The 24,909-nt window shown below is 44.8% G+C and overlaps 2 protein-coding genes across 2 annotated transcripts in view; both read left to right on the top strand.

Annotated features, from left to right (window-relative positions):
- Nucleotides 1-6,579, top strand: part of LOC144681857 (hydrocephalus-inducing protein-like) — a 102,463-nt gene extending 95,884 nt beyond the window's left edge. Inside the window, exons 12-13 of the mRNA XM_078543919.1 lie at nucleotides 1,687-1,911; nucleotides 4,456-6,579. Coding sequence (XP_078400045.1) covers nucleotides 1,687-1,911; nucleotides 4,456-4,944 — 714 coding nt within the window. The 3' untranslated portion in view covers nucleotides 4,945-6,579. The remainder of the gene's footprint in view (nucleotides 1-1,686; nucleotides 1,912-4,455) is intronic.
- A 5,187-nt stretch (nucleotides 6,580-11,766) lies between these two features.
- Nucleotides 11,767-24,909, top strand: part of LOC144681856 (transmembrane protein 64-like) — a 50,372-nt gene continuing 37,229 nt past the window's right edge. Inside the window, exon 1 of the mRNA XM_078543918.1 lies at nucleotides 11,767-12,346. Coding sequence (XP_078400044.1) covers nucleotides 11,777-12,346 — 570 coding nt within the window. The 5' untranslated portion in view covers nucleotides 11,767-11,776. The remainder of the gene's footprint in view (nucleotides 12,347-24,909) is intronic.

Here is a 24,909-nt window from a genome sequence, read left to right as displayed (position 1 = left end):
GTACAAGATTCTGAGGGGACTTGACAGGGTAGGTGTTGAAAAAACGTTTCCATTTGTGGGGGAATCTAGAACTAGGGGGCATAGTTTTGAAATAATGGGTCTCCCATGTAAGGTGCAGATAATGGGAATTTCTTCTCTGAGGGTTGTTATTCTTTGGAATTCTTTTCCCCAGTGAGCATTGGAGGCTGGGTCAGCGAATATATTCAAGGATGAGTTGGACAGACTTTTGATTGACAAGAATGTTAAGGGTTATGGGGGTAGAGGGAGGCAGGAAAGTACGGCTAAGGTCACAATCAGATCAGTCATCATATTGCATGGCAGAGCAGGCTCAAGGAGCGAACGGCCTACTTCTGCTCCTCTTTCTTATGTTCTTGTGTATTATGGTGCATTCGCACTGTAAGTATAGCACTGGAGCAAAGACGTTTAAGATGTGTGTGGCTGACTCTCACACCATTTAGAGCATTTAATCCCATTCAGCTAGTTTGAGTTATTTAGAAGACAATCAGCAACAAAGGAACAAGCTAAAATGATGAACAAAAACTAAAAGACCAAGCACAATGTTTTCATTATTACAGCGTCATTTTTCACTCGTCTGCAGTGACAAGGTAGACAAAAATGGAGGAGGCACAGTAGAAAATGCAGGAAATATTTCAGAGAACCAGGGAATTTCTGGATCCCAATCTAGGAACACTGCAAGTCCTAGCCAGCTGGCTATACTGACCTGCAGCTAACTTGGTGCGTGAGTGAATCCAGCTGTCACCAAGTCAGAAGATGCAGATCAACAGGGAGACTGCAAACCAGGTCATTCCTACATGGACCTTATTTCACATCTGCCCATCTGGTCACCAAAAATGAAACCATGTCGAACGTTTCCAACACATTCATGAGAAAACAGCCAATGCAAAATGAAGGTGTCCCTGAGAAAAATCTTACACCTCAAGAAAGTGATACTTAGCAGGACAGCACACCTTGGCAATTGGGATCTGCATCTTCATGTGTGGGTGTAACCCTGTCTTGTCAGGAGTGCCACCTGCTCCAGAGATGTCCTTCTCCTCCCGTCCACCCCGTCTACTGTTTAAGCCCTGGGGTAATCAGACTGTAGGGGTAGATTCCTCCGCCTCTTCCAAGAAGTTGTGTCAAACTAGAGGAGAAGCAAGGTGGACAATAGAGGGCTCTCTGTGGATGGAGGAGGAAAGCAGCCATCACTGCCTGAAAAGAAATATGTACTTTGTTGACTTGAAACTTTTATTTGTGCCAATTGGGGCCCTGTTCATGGCCATACTCTCATAGTGCTAGCCTCTCTGGGCCTGTACTATTACTAAGTCTCTCTGATGAGCTTTGAATGCAGGATCCTGGGGCCTAGTAGGTGGTTCCTGCATCCAGCATTCAAATAGGGAGTTGGGAAACAGAAAGAACTATGACAGAGGTTGTTTTCCCTGATGTTAACCTAATTTACATGAGAATCTCCTATATGGGAGGCTGGTTCTGACCACCAGAAAATAGAGGCAGTGGGAGGTGAGGATGTGGAGCTGGGTTGTGTGGGTTGGTGGTGTTGCGGGGAAGAGCATGCACAAAGATTCTGGTTCATTCAGAACCTGATGCAACCTCTCTAACAATCGGGGTGCTACTGGTAGGATTTCCTGGTGGATTTTTGTTGAAACTCACTGTACTGCTTTCCCTCCATAGGGTATACTGAGTTTTGAATATCAACCTTTGAAAGTGGGCGAAAGCACCGGGCGCCTCATGTTGAACAGCAGTGAGTTAGGGGTCTACTATTATGACCTGATCCTGAAAGCCAAGCCAGCAGGGCTTGAGAAACCCCTCCACTTCCGGACCACTTTTGGTACCAGCCAGACCCTCAGTGCAAAGTTCACGAACCACTCCCGCCAGAAGGTTGAGTTCTCATGCAAGGTAGGTTCTAGATGCAGCAGGGTGTTTATTGAAGACTTTGAGACTTTGGCCTGGGCCAGTAGCTGTACTACAATTTCAGCAGGGGCGTAGAGGCAGTAGGTCATGGGTTCAAGATTCACTCCAGAGACTTGAGCTCCTAATCCATGCTGACACTCCAGTGCAGCACTAAGGGAGTGCTGTACTGTTGGATGTGCCATCTTTCAGATGAGACATTTAACCGAAGTCCTGTCTGCCTCCTCGGGTGAACATAAAAGATCGCATAGTCATCAATTCAAAGAAAAGTAGGAGAGTTCTCCCCAATATTTATTAATCAACCTACATCACTGAATCATATTATCTGGTCATTTATCTCATTGCTGTTTGTGGGATCTTGCTGTGCAAAACTTGACTGTTGCAATTCCCATATTATAGCTTCAAAAACTGTTTGGCTGTAAAACAAATTAAGCCATTCTGAGATGGTGATAGCCTCTATACAAATGCATCTCTTTTATAATCACATTAGGCTCCACGTTTGAAGAGGAATTTTATCTCTCATTTTCCATTAATTTTCCAATAACAGTTTGGATGAACATTCTTTCTTCTCCACACGCCAAACCTTCTCTAAAATATCCATATCTCTCATTAATTGCGGTAGCAGCCCACAATCCCACCAGTCATTAGCCTGTTCAATATAGAACACATGAGTTTGAGAAACAAAGCAGAGCACAAAAAGGCATTAAGTCCAACAAGCCTGAAACAAAAACAAAAATAGCTGGAAAAACTCAGCAGGCTTGACAGCATCTGCGGAGAGGTACACAGTTAATGTTTCGAGTCCGAATGACTCTTCATCAGAACTGAACAGAAGTCCAACAAGCCTGCCTGTTTCTTTATAGATTCATCATAGGAACCGAAAGAGGCCAATGAAGCCTTTTGTGAAATGCAATTAGATCATGGTTGATCCATGTCTTAACTCCATTTACCCACCTTGGTTCCCTATCCCTGAATAGCCTTGCCTGTCAACAGCTTATCTTTTTCAGTTTTGACATTTTCAATTTGACATTTTCAATTTGATCTAACCTCAACAGTTCTCTCAGCGAGAGAGTTCCAGATTTCCATTACTCTGTGTGAAGAACCTCAACTGTTTGCCTTTTCATCATACCCTTCAACCCTTTGGAAGTACACTTAATCGTCACTTGACTCCATTTATAGTATGAGTGCTCGGCCCTGCTAACTTGTCCCTCAACCTTATTACCCCCTGATGAAAAGGTCTTGTCTGACTTTCCTCTTTTCTCCTGACTTGATTTTTAACTTGTGCCTCCTGATGTTCTATTCTAGATCACTTCAGCATACAGCCTTTGGATCACCGAGAACTTTTGGTGACAATCAGGCACGCCAGGTTATGAGGGACAATTTATACATATGAACCCTCCCAGGATAGAGCCTCACCCAACCAAATCCCAGGATGGGAAATCATGGTGGATCATATGTGATCTCTTTCTAAATGCCCTAGCAAGGGAGATTCTAATCAGGACCTGTACATTTGGAAAATAAATTCTATAGATTCCAGCATTGCACCTATTAGCGTAGCTCTTTATTTCCATAAGGATGGACCCTTGCTTTCCCCACCATGTCCAGTACTTTCCTACTCACCTTCACTTTCCCCTTCCCACTCTCACTCTCCCCATCCCATACTTCCCTGCCCATCCACTCTAATGCTCTTCCATCTGCACTCACTTTCCCCTTCCCACCCAACTTCACTCTCCTGCCAATCTTGCATTCCCCTGCCATCCCACAGTCTCCTGCCCATCCCACCCAACCCTCACTCTCTCCTGCCTGCCCCCCACCCTTCTCCCCCCCCCCCCCCCCCCATCCACCCCAGGGTGAAATTGGGACCAGTGGTGCCATCTTTTCACCCAATTTCACTGTTTTAATTGATGTTGCCATTGGTTTTGTTCATCCCTCGAATAGTTTAGATTGGCTAAACTTCCCTTGCAATTTGTGGGACTGCCCCCCCTCCCAAAAGGAGAAGAGTATCCTTGTTGAGAGATTGATGTTACATATGAGTCTTGTAGGGTTCTGTAGAACATCAGGATACTGTTTCTGCTTATACAGTCTGCATTTCGATCCACTCTACATCGATGTGATGAAAACCTCTATCCAGGTGTAAAGGTGCGTGGTGAACTGAGTTTGGACAGAAAGAAAACTTCACAAAGATTTAACATTCATTGGCACTGGATCATGAATCTCCTTCAAGAGACCACAAAGTTGCAGGGAGAATGTTCTTATAGATGTTGGGACAGAATAGGAGCTGTGCTCTGCATGTAGACTGTGTCAGTTCTGCAAGGAGATGATGCAGAATGGGTGCAGAATTAGGGTAGTTTTCTATTCTCCAGCACATTAATGATTTCAAAATGGGCCAAATAAAGGTTCCTTTTTTAATTTTAATTTTTGCTTGCAATTGGAATTTCTGATGCCATGGAACATTGTCGATCAGGTTGCTTGTAAATTTGCCAAGCTCTCTGGTATCCTGGATATACCAAACTGATTCAGTTGTTTCTTCCTTAGGTTGATAGTCCTGAATTCTTCGTGGACAAAAGCATCATAGCATCACAAGCCTCACCAGGAGGTTCAGAGATTGGAGTGGAGGTAGCCTATGAGCCTCTACAGGTGGGAGAGTCCAGAACAACTCTCAACATCACCTCTCCTGTTGGAGGCGACTACAACATCCCCCTCTTTGGAGTGTGTTTACCTGCCAAACCTCAAGGTCCCTTCTCAATTCGAGCTGGATCTAGTGCTTCCATTCCATTTAAGAATATTTTCCCGCAAGCAACCATTTTCTCTTTCCAAGTGGACAATCCAGCATTTGTTTGCAAGCCAACCGAGACACTCCGTGGTAAGAAAAACCATGTTGTGGTTGTCAGCTTCGAAGCAGCTGCAAGTATTTCCAAATACCCTGCCACTGGTAGGTTGATCATCTCATGCCCACAGTCTGCAGGAAATGGAACGGTGACGTCTTGGATCTATTACCTCAAAGGCATTACTCCAGAGAAGTAGGAGGGGAAACTAAGCCTGGTGACCTCCTGCTTAAAGCACATTCTTTTCCAAAGTCTCCAAATTTTTCATAAACTCAGTCAATGTTCTATCACTTTATTTGTGTAGAGTTTGCTTATTGATCTGTTTATATGATTCACCAAGCAGTAACACATAGAGCTGTGAGATGTCATCTCTTTATCCAGTGATGCTTGAAATTATAAGGGTGATCTTAGCCTGGGCAATTCTACTGTCTGGGGCCATCTCAACTGGGCAAAGGGCCAAGGGATCATTTTAAATCTGATGAGTGCTGGTGCCAGTTTGCTACTTATACCACTTAAAGACCACCTAGAGATGTCATATCCGTTAACAAACCGAGATAGTAATCAGCCTCAGTCTAAGCAACTATTTTATTCTTCATCAATAGGTCAAACTGTAAAATACAGGATTTTATTTATGTACTTACGCTTCATATTCAAGTTCCAGCAGGATATTTTGTTAACTACTTCCCCAATGTGCCTTACCTCCACACAGGCTCGGAGCAATTATCAATTATTTCAGAGATTCTGGTTCAAGTTACAGGACCAGACTCCCTCTTATTCTGTCTCCATTCCTCATTTGTGGCTTTGAAAATCGAGATAATAAAATTTCTCAAATATATTATGTGTGAAACATTTTGGGATGTTCCTGCACAATGTTGCAACAAAAATGCAGGTTCATCTTTCTTTTATAGGTTGGACCTGCAGCCCTTTTCCCTGAATATGTTAAGCACCAAAACTGAGAGCTAGGATAATTTCTCCCCTTCCTATTTGCTACTTTGAATATCAAAACATCAGAATGGGTGGGCTTGTGCCCTGCTTGTACTCATTTCCTTTAACATCCTCCACTGTCCTATCAATTCTTAGCAAGGTCTGTGGGAGTGTCCCAGCAATGACTCTCAGCCCCTCCCTTCCTTGAGGATGTCAAAGATCTTGTTGGATGCTTCCCAATGGTGGTGTGCATGAAACTGGGAGCTCATTGTAATAATTTAGCCACAGAGCTTTGCCTCTGGCAATAATCCAATCTTTGATGTTTCCTCATTAAATTCTAGTTTGTCAGATATGTGACAGAGAGAAAATGTACTGGTTAAAGGAGCTGGAAGAGAAACCTACCACTGGCTTCTTACAATGTCCTCAGCATTATTCCCACAGTAAAGTTCATATGCTACATAGATGGACTGCAGTGTTATATTTTAACAAGCCTACCAGCTCCTGGTGAGGGGACACTGATGACCTCTTCTGATAATTGCTGAAATCATTTCCTGTGCAATGACCATTAAGTGCAGAAATGAGATTATTTGGTAGGTTTAGTGGCCAAATCTTAACTTCTATGCGGGTGTTTAACAGCTAATACTGTCTCCTTGCCCACTGTTTCACATTTTCTCACTGCAGTGCCTCAGCCACTTAGCCATGTACCTTTAATCAGGCAGCAGCCCCTCTTGAGATGGTTTGTGAGGGAGGCATAGTGTTTGGTTCAGCCCTTTCCACCCATTATAATCTTTGCATCCTTTCATGTATAACACACATCTTTTCTAAATCTATTGGCTTTTGTTGACATTGTGCCATTCTGTTGTACGCAAATGATTTTTATCTTTTGAATAAACCTTGTTCTATGACTGTAGGCATGGGATGTTGTCCTTTCTTGGATAGTGTGAATAGTGTGCTCTAATCCACTTGATAATCTGAAGAGTGCAGCATTTCCCATTTTACCCACAGTGACCTGTTTGCAGCAAGCTCTTTACTGGGAATGGCTGCACAGTGTGGCTATGAGTGGGGATGTCACAATATAAAGCTACAGGTACACGCTACCTGCACCCATTGGGAGCAGCCCCAGAATATGAGATGTGGACATGAAGCTACAATTCTCCATCCAATGATCTCATTTCAGAATCATTCTTTTCATCTTTTCTTTTGTCAAATTTGTTCTTATAAAGGTGAGCAAGGTGAGTGCTGAGGTATTCACTTCAAAAGGACGTAGGCAAGTTGGCAGAATGGACAGATGGGTGGCAGATGATGTTCAAAACGGAGAAATGTGAAGTGATTAATTTTAGTAGGAAGAACATGGAAAGACAATATAAAATGAGGGGTACAGCTCTAAAGGGGGAGCAGAGGGACCTAAGTGTATATGTGCATAAGTCATTGAAGGTGGCAAGACAGGTTGGGAGAATAGTTAATAAAGCATTCAGAATCCTAGGCTTTATTAATAAGGGTGTAGAGTATAAGAGCAAGGAAGTTATGGTGAACTTGTATAAGTCACTAGGTTGGTCTCAACTGGAGTATTATGTCCAGTTCTGGGCAGTACACTTTATGAAAGATGTGAAGGCATTGGAGAGAGTACAGTAAAGATTCATGAGAATGGTTCCAGTGACGAGGAACTTCAGTTATGAAGATAGATTGGAGAATTGGGACTGTTTTCCTTGGAGAAGATTAAGAGGAGATTTGATACAAGTATTCAAAATCATGAGGGACCTGGGCAGAGTAGCTAGGGAAAAACTGTTCCCACTCATGAAAGGATGGAGAACGAGAGAGCACAGATTGAAAGTAATCGGCAGAAGAAGCAAAAGCGATATGAGAAAAAACTTCTTCAAGCAGTGAGTAGTTAGGGTTTGGAATACACAATCTGAGTTTGTGGAGAAGGGGAGGCGGTGAGGTAGTGGTATTGTCACTGGACTAGTAATCCAGAGACCCAGGGTAATGCTCTGGGGACCTGGATTCGAATCCCACCACGGCAGATGGTGGAATTTGAATTCAATAAAAATCTAGAATTAAAAGTCTAACAATGACCATGAAACCATTGTCGATTATTGTCAAAACCCACCTAGTTCACTAATGCCCCTTTAGAGAAGGAAATCTGCTGTCCTTACCTGGTCTGGTCTACATTTGACTCCAGATCTACAGCAATGTGATTGACTGTTAAGATCCTCCTTACTAACACCTGGGGGCTTGTGCCAAAATTGGGAGAGCTGTCCCACAGACCAGTCAAGCAACAGCCTGACAGACATACTCATGGAATAATACATTACGGATAATGTCCCACACACTACCATCACCATCCCTGGTTATGTCCTGTCCCACTGGCAGGACAGAAGTGGCAGCACAGTGGTATATGGTCAGGAGGGAGGTGCCATGGGAGTCCTCAAACTGAGTGGATGAACCAACTTGGCCTCCTCCGGAGGCCCTCAGCATCACAGATGCCAGTCTTCAGCCAATTTGATTCACTCCACATGATATCAAGAAACAGCTGAAGGCACTGGATACTGCAAAGGCTATGGGCCTTGACAATATTCTGGCAATAGTACTGAAGACTTGTGCTCCAGAACTTGCCGTGCCCCTAGCTAAGCTGTTCCAGAAAGGCTAACAGGCCCAGGTGATTGAGGGGGGTCATCCGGCCCCACTGTCTGCCTCTCTTCCGCGGCTACATTCATGGCTGGGTGTCCCTGGAGAGGGAGCAGGTGGTGTCTACTGGCACTGTCAAGGCCTTCTGTGGTTGGTGGGCACTGCAGGGACCGGGGTGCTTTATCAACAGCTTTGATCACATTTTGGTATGATGTTTGTAAGTTTCCTTTGAATTTTATCTTTTGTTTTTACAGTTTCCCTTTAAGGGGATGCCTTTTACTTTGTCCCTGATTTTGTTAATTTAATTTAATGGGTTTTGACTCAAAAGAGTTACAACACTGGTATCTACCCAGCAATGTGGAAAATTGCCCAGGTATGTCCTGTACACAAAAAGCAGGACAAATCCAACCCGGCCAATTACCACCCATCAGTCTACTCTCAATCATCAGTAAAGTGATGGAAGGGCTCATCAACAGTGCTTACAAGCAGCACTTACTCAGCAATAACCTGCTCACTGATGCTCAGTTTGGGTTCCACCAGTGTCACTCAGCTCCTGACCTCATTACAGCCTTGGCTAAAACATGGACAAAAGAGCTGAACTTGAGAGGTGAGGTGATAGTGACTGCCCTTGACATCAAGGCAGCATTTGATCGAGTGTGGCATCAAGGAGCCCTAGCAAAACTGGCGTCAATGAGAATCAGGGGGAAAACTCTCCACTGGTTGGAGTCATACCTAGCACAAAGGAAGATGGTTGTGGTTGTTGGAAGTCAGTCATCTCAGCTCTAGGACATTGCTGCAGGAGTTCCTCAGGGTAGTGTCCTAGGCCCAACCTTCTTCAGCTGCTTCATCAATGACCTTCCTTCCATCATAAGGTCAGAAGTGGGGATGTTCGTTGATAATTGCACCATGTTCGTGACTCCTCATATACTGAAGCATGGACTGCTTCAAATGGTCCAAATGCTGCAAGACCTGGACAATATCCAGGCTTGGGCTGACAAGTGGCAAGTAACATTCATGCCGCACAACTGCCAGGCAATTACCATCCCCAACGAGAGGGGATCTAACCATTGCCCCTTGACATTCATTGGCATTACCATAGCTGAATCCCCTATTATCAACATCTTGTGGGTTACCATTGACCAGAAACTGAACTGGACTAGCCATATAAATACTGGCTACAAGAGCAGGTCAGAGGCTAGGAATCCTGTGGCGAGTAACTCACCTCCTGACTCCCCAAAGCCTGTCCACCAACTACAAGGCACAAGTCAGGGATGTGATGGAATACTCCACACTTGCCTGGATGAGTGCAGCTCCAACATTACTCAAGAAACTCAACACCATCCAGGACAAAGCAGCCCACTTGATTGGCACCCCATCCACAAACATTCACTCCCTCCATCACCAACGAACAGTAGCAGCAGTGTGTATCATCTACAAGATGCACTGCAGGAACTCACCAAGACACCTTAAATACCATCCTGACTTGGAAATATATCCCTGTTTCTTCACTTTTGCTGGGCCAAAATCATGGAATTCCCACCCTAACAGCACTGTGGGTGTACCTACACCACATGGACTGCAGCGGTTCAAGAAGGTAGCTCACCACCACCTTCTCAAGGGCAACTAGGGATGGGCAATAAATGCTGGCCCAGCCAGCGACGCCCACATCCCGTAAATGAGAAAAAAAAAACAGAAGGCAGTTTTGATCGAGATATTCAAAAGACTGTCATCTGAAAAGGAATGATGTTCAGGGTTACGGGGAGGAATGGCACTAGGGTGAATTGCTCTTTTGGAGAACCTGTGCAGACACGATGGGCTGAATGGCCTCCTTATGCACTACAACAATTCTGTGATCCTGTGATTTCAGGTGCCCAGTGTAAACAGGAAGCATTCCCAGATCAGTTGGATGGAGTTTAGCTTACTCTAAATTTCACATTGAATATACCCAGATCAGCTACTGCTTATTGGTTATCTGCTAAAATGTTGTGTAACATGGATGAAAACACCTTCAGCAACAAGAAAACACCAATAATGGGGAAGCTTTCACCGTGGTCTGCTTGACCAATCAGACTAACAGCTCCAAATAAGCAGAAGAAAACCCAACCAATTACACAGGAGACATCATGGCGCAGGAAAACAGTATTGTGATGAGCTCACAGACTGGACTGAATGGACATGGACAGAAGCATGGGGATCTAGGTGGAGGGTGGGGGTGGGGGTGGGGGTGGGGTAGGCCTGTACCGAGAGAAGGAATGAGTCTGGGTAGAGAACAGGGTCTGGAAGGAGACAGCCAGTGTGAATCTGGATGGCGAATGGGAATCCGAGTGGAGAGTGGGGGTTGGGTCTGGGAGGTGATGGTGTAGTGGCATTGTCATTGGACTAGTATTCCAGGGACAATATAAGAATGCTCTGGGGACCTGGGTTCAAATCCCACAATGGCAGATGAATTCAATTTAAAAATCTGGAATTAAAAAGTTTAATAATGACCATAAAACCCACCTGGTTCACTAAAGTCCTTTAGGAAAGGAAATCTGCTGTCCTTACCTGGTCTGCTCTACATGTGACTCCAGACCCACACCAATGAAAAAGGGCAATTAAGGATTGCCTAGCCAGTGATGCCCACTTGCCACGAACATATAAAAAAATTGTTTTATCATGGGACCTTCAGGATGGTAGAAGATGAGCTGAATGGAATAAAAACAGAAAATGCTAGAGAAACACAGCCTTTCAGATAGATGACCTTTCATCAGAGCTGCATGGACCTTGGTCTTCATTTGTCCAGCAATTCCTATGCAATAATTTTTCACCTGGGTGTGAATGGGGTGGAGAGAGGAAATAATGTGATGGGCTGTTCGACAATGATGGGCATCACAGCTGAGCCGGACTGTCACCCAAAGCCGGCAGGAGTCACGGGGTCAGGGTCACAGGGGAATATCCCGGTTCCTGCTGGCCGGTCTGGGGCTGACAACATCTGGTGTATACTCTACTCGGGACCGAGGAGCTGCCCAGTGAACCCATGGAGAGCCGGGCTCTCCAGCGCTGCCGCTGGCATCTGACTGGCAGGCGGGACAAGGCTGCGGCGATTTCCTTCTCAGCAAATGATAACAGCCGGTCTATAATTGACAGTAGCGGTAGCCAATCGGTGACAGTAACCGATGGGAGCAATGGAAGGCGGAGCTATGTGATTAACGGGAGACTGGTCCAATAAAAATGAGGAATGCCATAGGGCGGTGATTGACAGAGAATTGGACCAATCGGATTGAACATGTTCGTAGTGTGGTGATTCACGGGAGATCGGGCAAATCAGAATGAGGAATTCTGCGGGGCAGTGATTGACAGGAGACTGGACCAATAAAAATAAGGGTGTTCCGCTGGGCGGTAATTGACAGCGGATTGGACCAATAAAAGTGAGGGGTTCAGCAGGCCAATGATTAGAGATAGACCCATGGAAGGCGTAGGTATGGTAGGGAGGGGCGGGATGGATGATGCCACATCAAGGCACTGAGAGCGGGTCTGGCAATGGTGCCGGGGAGGGTTCTGGCCAGCGGACAGCCGGGGGCGACGGAGCTGCTGGCCGGGCCGCTGAGCCGGGGATGGGCCTGTATGCCCAGGCTGGGGCCCTGCACCGCCCCCTGCTGCTGGTTGCCCTGGTGACGCTGATGGGCAGCCTGCTGCTGTGGGCAAGCCGGCGCCACCTGCTGCTGTGGCTGGAAAGGCAGGAGCTGAGGGTGGGCATCCTGCTCTTCACCCTGGCATTCACCCTCATCTCCTTCCCCTGGAGCTGGGGATACACCCTGCTCAGCCTGGCACCTGGGTACCTGTATGGCTTCCAGCGGGGGCTGGCAGTGGTGGTTTTGGGGGTGGCGGTGGGCACCCTGTTGGCTCACCTTGTCACCAAGCGCTGCCTGCTGGCATACATGATCACCCTGGTGAGAGGGAATGCCAAACTCAGCACCATCGTCCGAGTGCTAGATGGGACCAGCGGGCTAAAGGTGGTCTTCCTGGCGAGGCTGACGCCCATCCCCTTTGGACTGCAGAATGCGGTCTTCGCTGTAAGTAGGCACTTGTGTTCTTTTTTTATTTCTGTCTCTGTAACCTCCTCCACCCAACAACCCTTTCAGATCTTTGTGCCCCTCGCATTCTGGCCTCTTGTCCAACCTCCACCTCCCTTGTCCTGCTATTGGCAGCCGTGCCTAGGCTCTCAGCTCTGGAGATCCCACCCTCAGGCCTCTCTGCCTCTCACCTCCTTTAAGACACTCCTCAAAACCAATCTCTTTTGTTCACCTGTCCTAATATCTCTCTGTGGCTCGGTATTTATATGTTGGCCGTTGTTGAAAAAGTGGTAACTGTTTGAGGATATGAGATTAACCTCGATAAGTAATGCGCCTACTCCGCCATTCAGTAAGATTATAGATGATCTGATCATGGCCTTAACTCCACTCTCCTGCCTGACCACCATAACCCTCGACTCCCTTGTAGATCAAAAATCTGTCCAACTCAGCCTTGAATATATTCAATGACTCAGCCTCCACTGCTCTCTGGGGAAGAGAATTCCAAAGATTAATGAACCTCTGAGAGAAGAAACCCCTCTTCTCCATCTTCAGTGGGAGACCCTTATTCTAGTTCAGGATTCCTCCATGAGGGAGACATCTTCTCAGCATCCACCCTGTCAAACCCCCTAAGATCTTATATGTTTGAATAAGATCACCTCTCATTCTTCTAAACTCCAATGACCGTAGGCCCAACCTGCTCAATATTTCCTCATAAGGCAACCCCTTCATCTCAGGAATCAGTCTAGTGAACCTTCTCTGAACTTCCAATGCAAGCATATCCCACCTTAGGTGAGGAGACCAAAGCTGCACAAAGTACTCTAGGTGTGGTCTCACCAATGCCCTGCACAGTGGCAGCAAGACAACTTTTATATTCCATCCCCCTTTGCAATAAAGGCCAACACTCCATTTGCCTTCCCAATACTTTCTGTACCTGCATGCTAATTTTTGTGATTCACATACAAGGACACCCAGATCCCTCTGTGCTGCAGTATTCTGCAGTCTCTCTCAATTTAAATAATACTTTGCTTTTCTATTCTTTCTACCAAAGTGTTGTGATTCATGTCCAGTGGTCCTGGACCATTTGTCCTCTAGAAGTCATAAGTGTCTACAGTCACTGCACTGATTAAGATGTCATGTAATTGAGTTGTAAGGACCAGAAGGCTCATAGTTTGAACCTTCATCCACACTGATAAAAGCAAAATACTGTGGATGCTGGAAATCTAAAATAGGAACTGAAAATGCTGGAAAAACTCAGCAGATCTGACAGCATCTGTGGAGAGAGGAACAGAGTTAATGTTTCGAGTCTGTATGACCCTTCTTCAGAGCTAAAGATGAGGTAGAAATGTGATGAAGTTTATACATGCTGAGTTAGTTCATCTCAGGTGAACAGCATTCATGACTCTACGTTTTGCCTCAGCCAGGATGGGGAAGAGGATAAAGTCAGCAGCCATATCTGTGACAAAAATAAAAATAAAAATACCTGGAAAAACTCAGCAGGTCTGGCAGCATCTGCGGAGAGGAACACAGTTAACGTTTCGAGTCTGTATGACTCTTCAACAGTTCTGTTGAAGCCCTATCTGCCTCTTGAGGTGCCACTTGGGGAGAGCTAACAAAGCAAGGGATTACACTATGAAAGGTACCTGGAAAGTACTGAAGATCAGAGGGACCTTCTTGTGCATATCCACAGATCCCTGAAGGTAGCAGGACAGGTAGGTAAGGTGGTGAAGAAGGCAGATGGGATGCTTGCCTTTATTAGCCTAGGCATAGAATACAAGAGCAGGGAGGTTATGCTGGAACTGTATAAAATGCTGGTTAGGCCACAACTGGAGTATTGTGTGCAGTTCTGGTCACCACGTTATAGGAAGTTATTCTTTAATTTGCTGCATTGAGGGAATGTTATTTAGTATCTAACCCTGTGCTGTTGCTGCCCTGGGAGTGTTTGATGGAGACAGTGTAGAGAGAGCTTTACTCTGTATCTAACCCTGTGCTGTTCCTGTCCTGGGAGTGTTTGATGGGGACAGTGTAGAGGGAGCTTTACTCTGTATCTAACCCCGTGCTGTACCTGTCCTGGGAGTGTTTGATGGGGACAGTGTAGAGGGAGCTTTACTCTGTATCTAACCACGTGCTGTATCTGCCCTGGGAGTGTTTGATGGGGACAGTGTAGGGGGAGCTTTACTCTGTATCTAACTCTGTGCTGTTTGATGCTCGTCAGGAACCCTGTCTTTAATGCAGATACTGAATTGGGGATGGCGAATCGCAGAGACTCCCAGGGGATTTGAGGTCTTGATCCTCCGTGACATTGATTCAGTCTCTGAGTGGACAATTGTGTGTGGTGAGGTAGGGTGTGCCCCCCCCCCAAACCCCCCAACAATGAGGTTGGGCACATGTTGTAATTTGTGCTGGGGTGAAAGAGCTGCTGGAGACCCACAGAAACAGTTCAAATACATAAGTTAAAAATGGGGGTGAGAAAACAGGATACTGTGAACAATTGAAGGGGAAGCCTGACACACATACTGCTGCTGGCCTACAAGTAACCTTTAAAAGTTGACTTAAACTGAGAGCGCCTGTGGGTAGTGTCTTCCCACTTACGTCGGCTTGTAGACTTTACAGGCTTTAGTCAGGCCAACAGTTAAAATGGTGTGCGTATCTAGGTAACATCATCTGAGGCAACTTTACCATTTAAGTTAGGCCCTCACTCCTCCAGGCAATGTGTCCATCCTGTACATTTATTCAGGCAAAGTCAAACAGTGTGAATGGAGGATGGTGAGTGGTGGAGGGTTGGGGGTAGCATGGAACTGATCAGCAACCCTCCTCACCCACATTGTTACCGTGAGGCTGGGAGGAGGGGTTAAAACCAGGCCCCGGGCACCCCGTTTTGCATTGAAATGCTCCATCACTTCCTTTCTGGATTGGATCTGGCTGAAGCTCACACTCAGAAGGAATGCATCTCGCACAGTTTGTACCGACTGTGTAAATCAGCCTCCATGTCTGCATTAATCTACTCTAAAGAGCTCCACTCTCGGCTCAAGGCAGCCATAAACATCCCATTCTGTCTCAATCAGATAGTTTCTTGGCGTAAGAAAGAGAGCTGTTATTTTCTAGCTACATAGGCATTTTACAGCAACGTGATACACGAGCTGCTCAGGAACCTGCTTAGTTCTTTCATCTAAACTTTAGATACACCATCTCCGAATCACACCATCTTTGATCCACCTGAATCTCTGCACTAGTTGGTTTTGTTTCCATCCTTCATTACTGACCTCGGAAGTGTTATAAATCAAACGGAGAGAAAGATGAAAACAAGTCAGAATCCTGCATTGGAGATGGTTAACTAGCTTTTTACAAATATCAATTGGACTCAGCAACATGACTCACTCCCATAAAAGTGGTTTTCCTTGACATAAAATGCACGTCGAAACTAGAATACGGTTTTCTTTGAGATCAGCCAATTTCTTATGAAACCACATGCCGTAACATTAACAAATAGCACCCTTTAAAAATTCCTACTTTTGAGTTAGCTGTTCCCTAGAAACTAGCCTGTATTTTTCTGGTACAGGTTGCACATCCTCACCCTACTCTTCTATGTCACAGAAAGAGAGAACAGAGAAAGAAACCCTCAGAATATGAGGTTGACTGCACTGTCAGATAAAGTTTGTATTGGATATTTTATCTCCTTGCATTAATACAAGTTTGAGGAACAGGAAACACTGAAAAGACTTTTTTTAATATGCGGGATGTGGGAGTCGCTGGCTGGGCCAGCATTTATGGCCCATCCCTAATTGCCCTTGAGAAGGCGGTGGTGAGCTGCCACCTTGAACTGCTGCAGTCCATGTGCTGTAGGTATACCCACAGTGTTGTTAAGAAGGGAGTTCCAGGATTTTGACCCAGTGACAGTGAAGGAACGGTGATATATTTCCAAGTCAAGATGGTGATTGACTTGGAGGGGAACTTGCAGATGTTGGTGTTCCCATTTATCTGCTGCCCTTGTCCTCCTAGATGGTATTGGTCGTGGGTTTGGAAGGTGCTGCCTAAGGAGCCTTGATGAGTTGCTGATTAACAATCTTTATCCATGAGGATATTGACATATCCCTTTGTATGCAGTGCCCATGAGATTGGCACTGAAGAAAGTTTGAATGCAACGTATTGTAAACATGTCGTCCTGATTACTCTTGCTAACCTAGACAAAGCTAACTAAAAGTCTCTAAGGGGTTGAGCTGCACTTTATCTTTATCGGTTAATAACATAAGACCATAAGACATAGGAGCAAAAATTAGGCCATTCAGCCCATCGAGTCTGCTCCGCCATTCAATCATGGCTGATAAGTTTCTCAACCCCATTCTCCCACCTTCTCCCCATAACCTTTGATCCCCTTACCAATCAAGAACCTATCTATCTTGGTCTTAAATACACTCAATGACCTGGCCTCCACAGCCCTCTGTGGCAATGAATTCCATAGATTCACCACTCTCTGGCTAAAGAAGTTTCTCCTCATCTCTGTTCTAAAAGGTTTAACTCTAAGGCTATGCCCTCGGGTCCTAGTCTCTCCTACTAATGGAAACATCTTCCCTACATCCACTCTATCCAAGCCTTTCAGTATTCTGTAAGTTTCAATCAGATCCCCCTCATCCTTCTAAACTCCATCGAGTATAGACCCAGAGTCCTCAAACGTTCCTCATATGTTAAGCCTTTCATTCCTGGGATTGTTCTCGTGAACCTCCTCTGGACCCTCTCCAGGGCCAGAACATCCTTCCTGAGATACGGGGCCCAAAATTGCTCACAATATTCTAAATGTGGTCTGACCAGAGCCTTATAAAGCCTCAGCAGCACATCCCTGCTTTTATATTCTAGTCCTCTCGAAATAAATGCCAACATTGTATTTGCCTTCCTAACTACCAACTCAACCTGCAAGTTAACCTTAAGAGAATCCTGGACCAGGACTCCCAAGTCCCTTTGCACTCCAGATTTCTGAATTCTCTCCCCATTTAGAGAATGGTCTATGCCTCTATTCTTCCTACCAAAGTGCATGACCTCACACTTCCCCACGTTGTATTCCATCTGCCATTTCTTTGCTAATTCTCCTAACCTGTCCAAATCCTTCTGCAGCCTCCCCGCCTCCTGTCCCTCCACCTGTCTTTGTAAATAGAAGAGGGTATATTACATTTTATTGATCCGAAAGCAGAGAGAAAATATAAACAAGAAAGATTTTATATTTGGAAGGATTTGAGCATCAAAGTGGTGCGAGAACAATGGAACCCGAGATGAAAGGGGGAAAAGGCATTTTAGAGTTACTGTGGAAAGCTTAAAGTAGCCAGAGCTGGAGCTGTTAATTGTTAGATGTAGCTCCAGGCTGGGAGAGGATGCAGTTTGAATCAGCCATCCAGTCAAGCCAGAAATATCTTAGGCTGCAAAAAGCAGTCTTGTTCTAAAATTTTGGATTTCCACAGCGGAATGGGAGAGTTTAAAAGGTCATGTGGTATGCCTTTAGTAAGGCTACTGCAGTTTGCCTTGGGTAATATTACTGGATTTTTATAGTTAAATGTTTCTAAGGGAGTGTTGGCTGGAAGGTGTTTACTTGTGGGTCTGACCAAGTAGAGTGTCTTTTGGGGGAATGTTTTACAAGACTAATTTTAACTGTGTAACTGTAATCTTGTGTGCTTATGTTTTCTTTAATCTTGTTAGTAAAACTTTTACTTTTAATTTTTAATATCCCAAAAGTGTTACTGGACTTGTTGCTGAGATCAGTACATTTTCTACTCGTTTTCAGAATACGAAAATATAGGGAATGACCCATGAGCCAAGTTTCCCTCTGGGTTTGGTTTGTGCAACAATGTGGAACTCACTAAGGCGAATAGTATGGATGCATTTAAGAGGAAGCTAAGGGGAAGAATATGATGCAGAAGGGAACAGAGGGTTTTTCTGAGAAAAGTTAGATGAGGGAAGATAGGTGGTGGCTCCAATGGAGCACAAAAGCCGGCATGGATTGGTTGAGACGAATGACCCATTTCTGTGCTGTATTTTCAATATAATTCTGTCAGCTCCATATACACAAGTTTATCAAAAGGGTTGGTTTTATGTCAACTCTTCATCAGACTACATAAAAAATAGTGTTGGTTCTATGTTTAAATAAATTTCAATTTGTATAGTGCTTTTAACTCAACAATGTTCCAAAGTGCTTCCCAACTGGAAACAGATAAGGAAATGGATGCCAAGCCATGGAGAGATTAAGAGTTGTAACCAAAAGATGATGAAAAAATAAGTGATATCACAGATAATAAGAGTTGAAAGTTAATTTGTTGGGTGTGAAACCGGGATTGTTTTCTTAAAAACACTGGTCTTGTGCTTTATTCCAGAAAGGGGATTAAAGTAAGCATTGTTCTTCTTGAGCGTATTCTCAGCATTTTCCTGGAAAAAGTTTATGTATGTTGGCGAGGGGAAGATACTGACGGAGGTATGACCTTAGCCTGCCCTGATGATTCGGCTTATTAAGCCAGTAAGTAACTGAGCCCAGATTCATTCTTCACCTGTGTGGGGTTAACTGACCTCAGCCAGGATACTAGTAGCAGCGTTATGTGTGGTCTTAGCAGCCCTAGGTTGGGCAGGGGCAAATTTGCCAAGATTTTCTCTCTTCCTTTTCCCAACCACCCTAGATATACAATAATTTGATTTGTAAAAATTCTGTACTCTTCCCCTTTCCCTCCCAGCCCTAAACATACACAAATGCATCAATTTAGCTTCTACCCATTAGTCAGCTGTTAATTTTTGTTAGGTAAAGATGAGAATCAGCATCCTGTGGTCCAGTATTTTCTCACTTCAGGAACTAGACAGCAGGAAATGCAACTTTAGATAAAAACTTATCTGGTGTTTACTGAAGTTCTGGTATTTGCCCCAAGAGGGACGAGGAGAAATCAGCAGCAATGACTAAGGCAACAACTACAACAACATTAAATGATGATAAGATTCAGAATGGTAGCTAGTCATTCTTTTTAAAATTTAAAAAACATTATCTTTAGTCCCTATGGTTTGAAAAAAAATGAATTTGACAGACCCCATAATTTTTAAAAGTTAAGCTGGGTGGCTTCCACATTACTATCAGTGATGAAGTCATAAGACCATAAGACATAGAAGCAGAAATTAGGCCATTCGGTCCATCGAGTCTGCACCGCCATTCAATCATGGCTAATAAGTTTCTCAACCCCATTCTCCTGACTTCTCCCCGTAACCTTTGATCCCCTTACCAATCAAGAACCTAGCTATCTCGGTCTTAAATACACTCAATGACCTGGCCTCCACAGCCCTGTGTGGCAATGAATTCCATAGATTCACCACTCTCTGGCTATAGAAGTTTCTCCTCATCTCTGTTCTAAAAGGTCTTCCCTCTACTCTGAGGCTGTGCCCTCGGGTCCTAGTCTCTCCTACTAATGGAAACATCTTCCCCACGTCCACTCTATCCAGGCCTTTCAGTATTCTGTAAGTTTCAATCAAATCCCCCCTCATCCTTCTAAACTCCATCGAGTATAGACCCAGAGTCCTCAAACGTTCCTCATATGTTAAGCCTTTCATTCCTGGGATCGTTCTCGTGAACCTCCTCTGGACCCTCTCCAGGGCTAGAACATCCTTCCTGAGGCTCAGGGCCCAAAATTGCTCACAATATTCTAAATGTGGTCTGACCAGAGCCTTATAAAGCCTCAGCAGCACATCCCTGCTTTTATATTCTAGTCCTCTCAAAATAAATGCCAACATTTATAGTAAGATACATCATGGTAAGATACAGTATTTATCAAGATTTTGAGAAGGTGGCATGTGTAAGTTCTTCAATTCAGCATGAACCAGAACAACTTATAGGATGATCATTTGGAAAAGCAACTATATATTCCAGACACGGATCAGGAAAACATTCCACTGCCTGCCAGTGATGTATTTTGCATTCAGGGATACTGTACATCCACAGCCTTTTGTAGAAACAAAGGAACTGATCTTTTCTATTAATGTTAGCACGACGACTACATTAAATTAAGGAAAATGTGTTTACCTGAAAAAGGTGCAAAGCACAAAAAGGCACTTCCTTGTTTTATTTTTCTCAGAGGTCATCTGTTTTCCCACAAAGACAGTGAGAGGCTAAAGTGACATCAAGCCACTTTGGAAATGTCTCCACAACAGAGTCAAAGGCCTCTGTAACTTTGGGATTAAGCTAACATATCACCTATATAAAGTATTTCTGACTTGGAATAGAGCCTGTATATCACAACCATCACTACAATTTAATTATGTGGGTGTGCCAGCAGATATATTTATTTCAGACTTCACACGATAATTACAGATGATCAGGGCCATTTGGCCTAACATCTCCCTAATGTGATCGATCTATGTGATGCTAATGCACAAGTACATTTGCTTCATGTATCACTGTATCAAATGGCACTGTTACTCCTTTCCCCTCAGCTTTGTGTCCCTATCGCTGTTCTTTGTTCATTTTCTCTCGACATGAGTAAGCTATCTGACATGACTTTCACTTATTTATCTCCCAGATAACTCTCTGTAATAAGTATCAAGTTATTCCATACATTTCTCACTTCAGACTACCTGGCAGCATTCCCACTAGTTAACACTCCCTTCTCATAAATTACCACAGTTAAGGGTTATTTCCTGTTCACTTCAGCACTTGGCCAGCTGTCATTCTTATTAACCCTTATCACTGCTGCAGAATTAGTAGCTGTAGCTGTTTTACGTAGCACATCTTTTCTTGCAGCCTTCTGTTTGATGTGGGAGCTGGAGGCATCTAACTGCTTCATTTGGCCTGGAATCCATGTGTCCTGCATTAAAAATACTGACACCATGCAAAGCATTTCTTAAGTAACCAAATTTTGCTCGGACAAATCCACAACACCACACAGCTGGATCTAACTCTCTGCCAAGTTAAGTGACCTCAGCAGGGCGGTGGTAGGGACACTTCAATTGACCTCAGTTGCTAAGGCTGAGGGGGAGTTTTTAAGAACAATCAGCCAGTGTCCCTGCTCATTTCAGTGTCCCCAGATTGAAATTGCATGTCTGGCATACACACGATACCTCCATAGAGGAATAGCCTTCCAAACCTCACTGGCTAGCTTTACGGATGATGAATAATAACCATGTGAATGTTGCCAGCAGTATCGAGGGGGAGAGCGGCAGAAAATTTGACGGTAAAAAATGAGCAGCGTCATGATTAGGGCTTTGCAGATCATTTTTATTCGTGTTTAACATGAAGAGCTCAGGAGATGACCTTGTGTACAACAAATCTAGGATAGCATGTCTCCAAGTGAATACTGAACCTCACCCCCAACCTTCCCACCCCGCTATCAGAGAGCTATACAGATTAACAGAGTAATCCACTGATCACTCCTAACTGACAGCAAACATTTCACTGACTGTTCAACAAAACACCTCATTTCCCTTTATGGAGAAACAAAGCTAAACGAAATTAAAGGTTCAAAGTGAAAGCCAGCAGATTAACCTGGTCATATTATCTCACTTCACTGTATCTGACTTTTGGATGGTGAGGATTTTGAGACTCTGGTCCCTTTTGAGCTTCTCAGGCTAGCTGCAGAGAACCACGGAGGCCAGCGCTGTCACTAGCAAAGTAAGCTAAGGTCATGGCCGGGGAAGGTGCATGGGGAGTTGCAGTCATGGAGGGTGGGAGCCGTGAATCAACTGCAGCCCAGATTGTTTTTGTGTGTCTCAGGTTAATGTCTCATTCAAAAGACAGCAGCCTGAACCTTCAGCCCCAGGTCAGGAGAATTCTTGGCTCCACAGTTGAACCCAACTCCTGAATAACTGTTACCAAAGTTCCGATTTTTGTCCCGGGTGGGGGGGAGGAGTGCAATGGAAGCCGGGCCTGTGCAACAAGGAAACTGTGCAAAGGCAGCACAGAGGCTGCCCAGTGCGGACATGGGCAGGGCGACAAGTCGGCCTAATCCAGCACTTTGACCCAGCTGCCCACCTCCCATGGCCTTTTATGCCCCATGCCAACTGAATGCCAACCCATGTTCCCACCCACCACCCCTTGCCCTTACACCCTCCATGCTAAGTCACCCTGTATCTACCATGGGCAGACCTCATCACCCATGCTGAGAGGAAGTAAGATAAAATTCTAAGTGTCTATTGATTAATTCACCCATATTAAAAAACTCTAATTGATCAAAAGCATTCATTACGTTTAAATTCCTTTAACTACGAGCAACTCAACATTGGGCAACCATGAGGTGCTGTAGGCCATCAGCAGCAGCAGAATTGTACTCGAACACAATCTGTAACCTCATGGCCCGGCACATCCCCCACTCTACCATTACCATCAAGCCAGGGGATCAACTCTGGTTCAATGAAGAGTACAGGAGGGCATGCCAGGAGCAGCACCAGGCATACCTAAAAATGAGGTGTCAACCTGGTGAAGCTACAACACAGGACTACTTGCATGTCAAACAGCATAAGCAGCAAGTGATAAACAGAGCTAAGCGATCCCACAACCCAAACTCTGCAGTCCTGCCTGATCCAGTTGTGAATGGTGGTGGACAATTAAACAAGTCACTGAAGGAGGAGGCACCTCAAATATCCCCATCCTCAATGATGGAGGAGCCCAGCACATCAGTGCAAAAGATAAGGCTGAAGCATTTGCTACAATCTTAAGCCAGAAGTGCCGAGTGGATGATCCATCCCAGCCTCTTCCAGAGGCCCCCAGCATCACAGATGCCAGTCTTCAGCCAATTCGATTCAGCCAATTCGATTCACTCCATATGATCTCAAAAAATGGCTGAAGGCACATTGCAAAGACTATGGGCCCTGACAATATTCCAGCAATAGTACTGAAGACTTGTGCTTCAGAACCTGCCGCGCCCCTAGCCAAATTGTTCCAGTACAGATACAAAACTGGTATCTACCCGGCTATGTGGAAAAATTGGTTAAGTGAATGGGCAAAGATCTGGCAAATGGAGTATAATGTGGGCAAATGTGAAATCGTTCATTTTAGCAGGAAGAATAAAAGGAAACTTATTATCTAAATGGTGAGAGATTTCAGAGCTCTGACATTCAGAAGGATCTGGGTGTCATGCATGAATCACAGAAAGTTAGTTTGCAGGTACAGCAGGTAATTAGGAAAGCTCATAGAATGTTATCATTTATTGTGAGGGGAATTGATTACAAAAGTAGGGAGGTTATGCTTCAGTTATACAGAGCACTGGTGAGACCATATCTGGAGTACTGTGTACAGTGCTGGTTTCCTTATTTAAAGAAAGATGTAAATGCGTTAGAAGCAGTTCAGAGAAGGTTTACTAGATGAATACCAGGAATGGGTGGGTTATCTTATGAGGAAAGGCTGGACAAGTTAGGCTTGTATCCACTTGAATTTAGAAGAGTGAGAGGTGACTCAATTGAAACCTTTAAGATCCTGAGGGGTCTTGAGAGGGTGGGTGTGGAGAGGATGTTTCCTCTTGTGGGAGAATCTAGAACTCGGGGTCAGTGTTTAAAAATAAAGGGTCGCTCGTTTAAGACAGAGATGAGGAGAATTTTTTTCTGAGGGTTGTGAGTCTTTGAAACTCTCTTCCTCAAAAGGTGGCGGAGGTAAGGCAGAGCTAGATAGATTCTTGATTAACAAGGGGGTGAAAGATTATCTGGGATAGGCTGGAATGAGACGTTGAGGTTACATTCAGATCAGCCATGATCTTATTGAATGGCAGAGCAGGCTTGAGGGGCCGAGTGGCCTACTCCTGCTCCTAATTCATAAGTTTGTAAATTGCCCAGGTATATCCTGTACACAAAAAGCAAGACAAATCCAACCCAGCTAATTACCACCCCATCAGTCTACTCCCCATCATCAGTATAGTGAAAGAAGGGGTCATCAACAGTGCTGTCAAGTGGCACATGCTTAGCAATAACTTGCTCACTGACACTCAGTTTGGGTTCCACCAGGGCCACTCTGAACCAAGGCTATAATGAGGTCAGGAGCTAACATGGACAAAAGAGCTGAACTCCAGAGGTGAGAGTGACTGCCTTTGACATCAAGGCAGCATTTGACCGAGTGTGGCACCGAGGAGCCCTTGCAAAACTGGAGTCAATGGGAATCAGGGGCAAAACTCTCTGCTGGTTGGATTCATACCCAGCACAAAGCAAGATGGATGTGGTTGTTGGAGGTCAACCATCTCAGTTCCAGGACATCACTGCAGGAGTTCCTCAGGGTAGTGTCCTCAGCCCAACCATCTTCAGCTGCTTCATCAATGACCTTCCTTCCATCATAAGGTCAGAAGTGGGGATGTTCACTGATGATTGCACAATGTTCAGCACCATTTGTGACTCCTCAGATAATGAAGTAGTCTATTTCCAAATGCTGCAAGACCTGGATAATATCCAGGCTTGGGCTGACACATGGCAAGTAACATTCACACCACACAAGTGCCAGGCAATGACCATCTCCAACAAGAGAGAATCTAACCATCACCCTTTGATATTCAATGACATTACTATCAATGAATCCCCCATTATCAACATCCTAGGGTTACCATTGAACAGAAACTGAACTGGACCAGCCATATAAACACTAT

Source organism: Cetorhinus maximus, chromosome 6, assembly GCF_964194155.1.
Source record: "Cetorhinus maximus chromosome 6, sCetMax3.hap1.1, whole genome shotgun sequence".
NCBI classification, from domain to species: Eukaryota; Metazoa; Chordata; class Chondrichthyes; order Lamniformes; family Cetorhinidae; genus Cetorhinus; species Cetorhinus maximus.
This window is presented reverse-complemented; position numbering and strand designations above follow the sequence as displayed.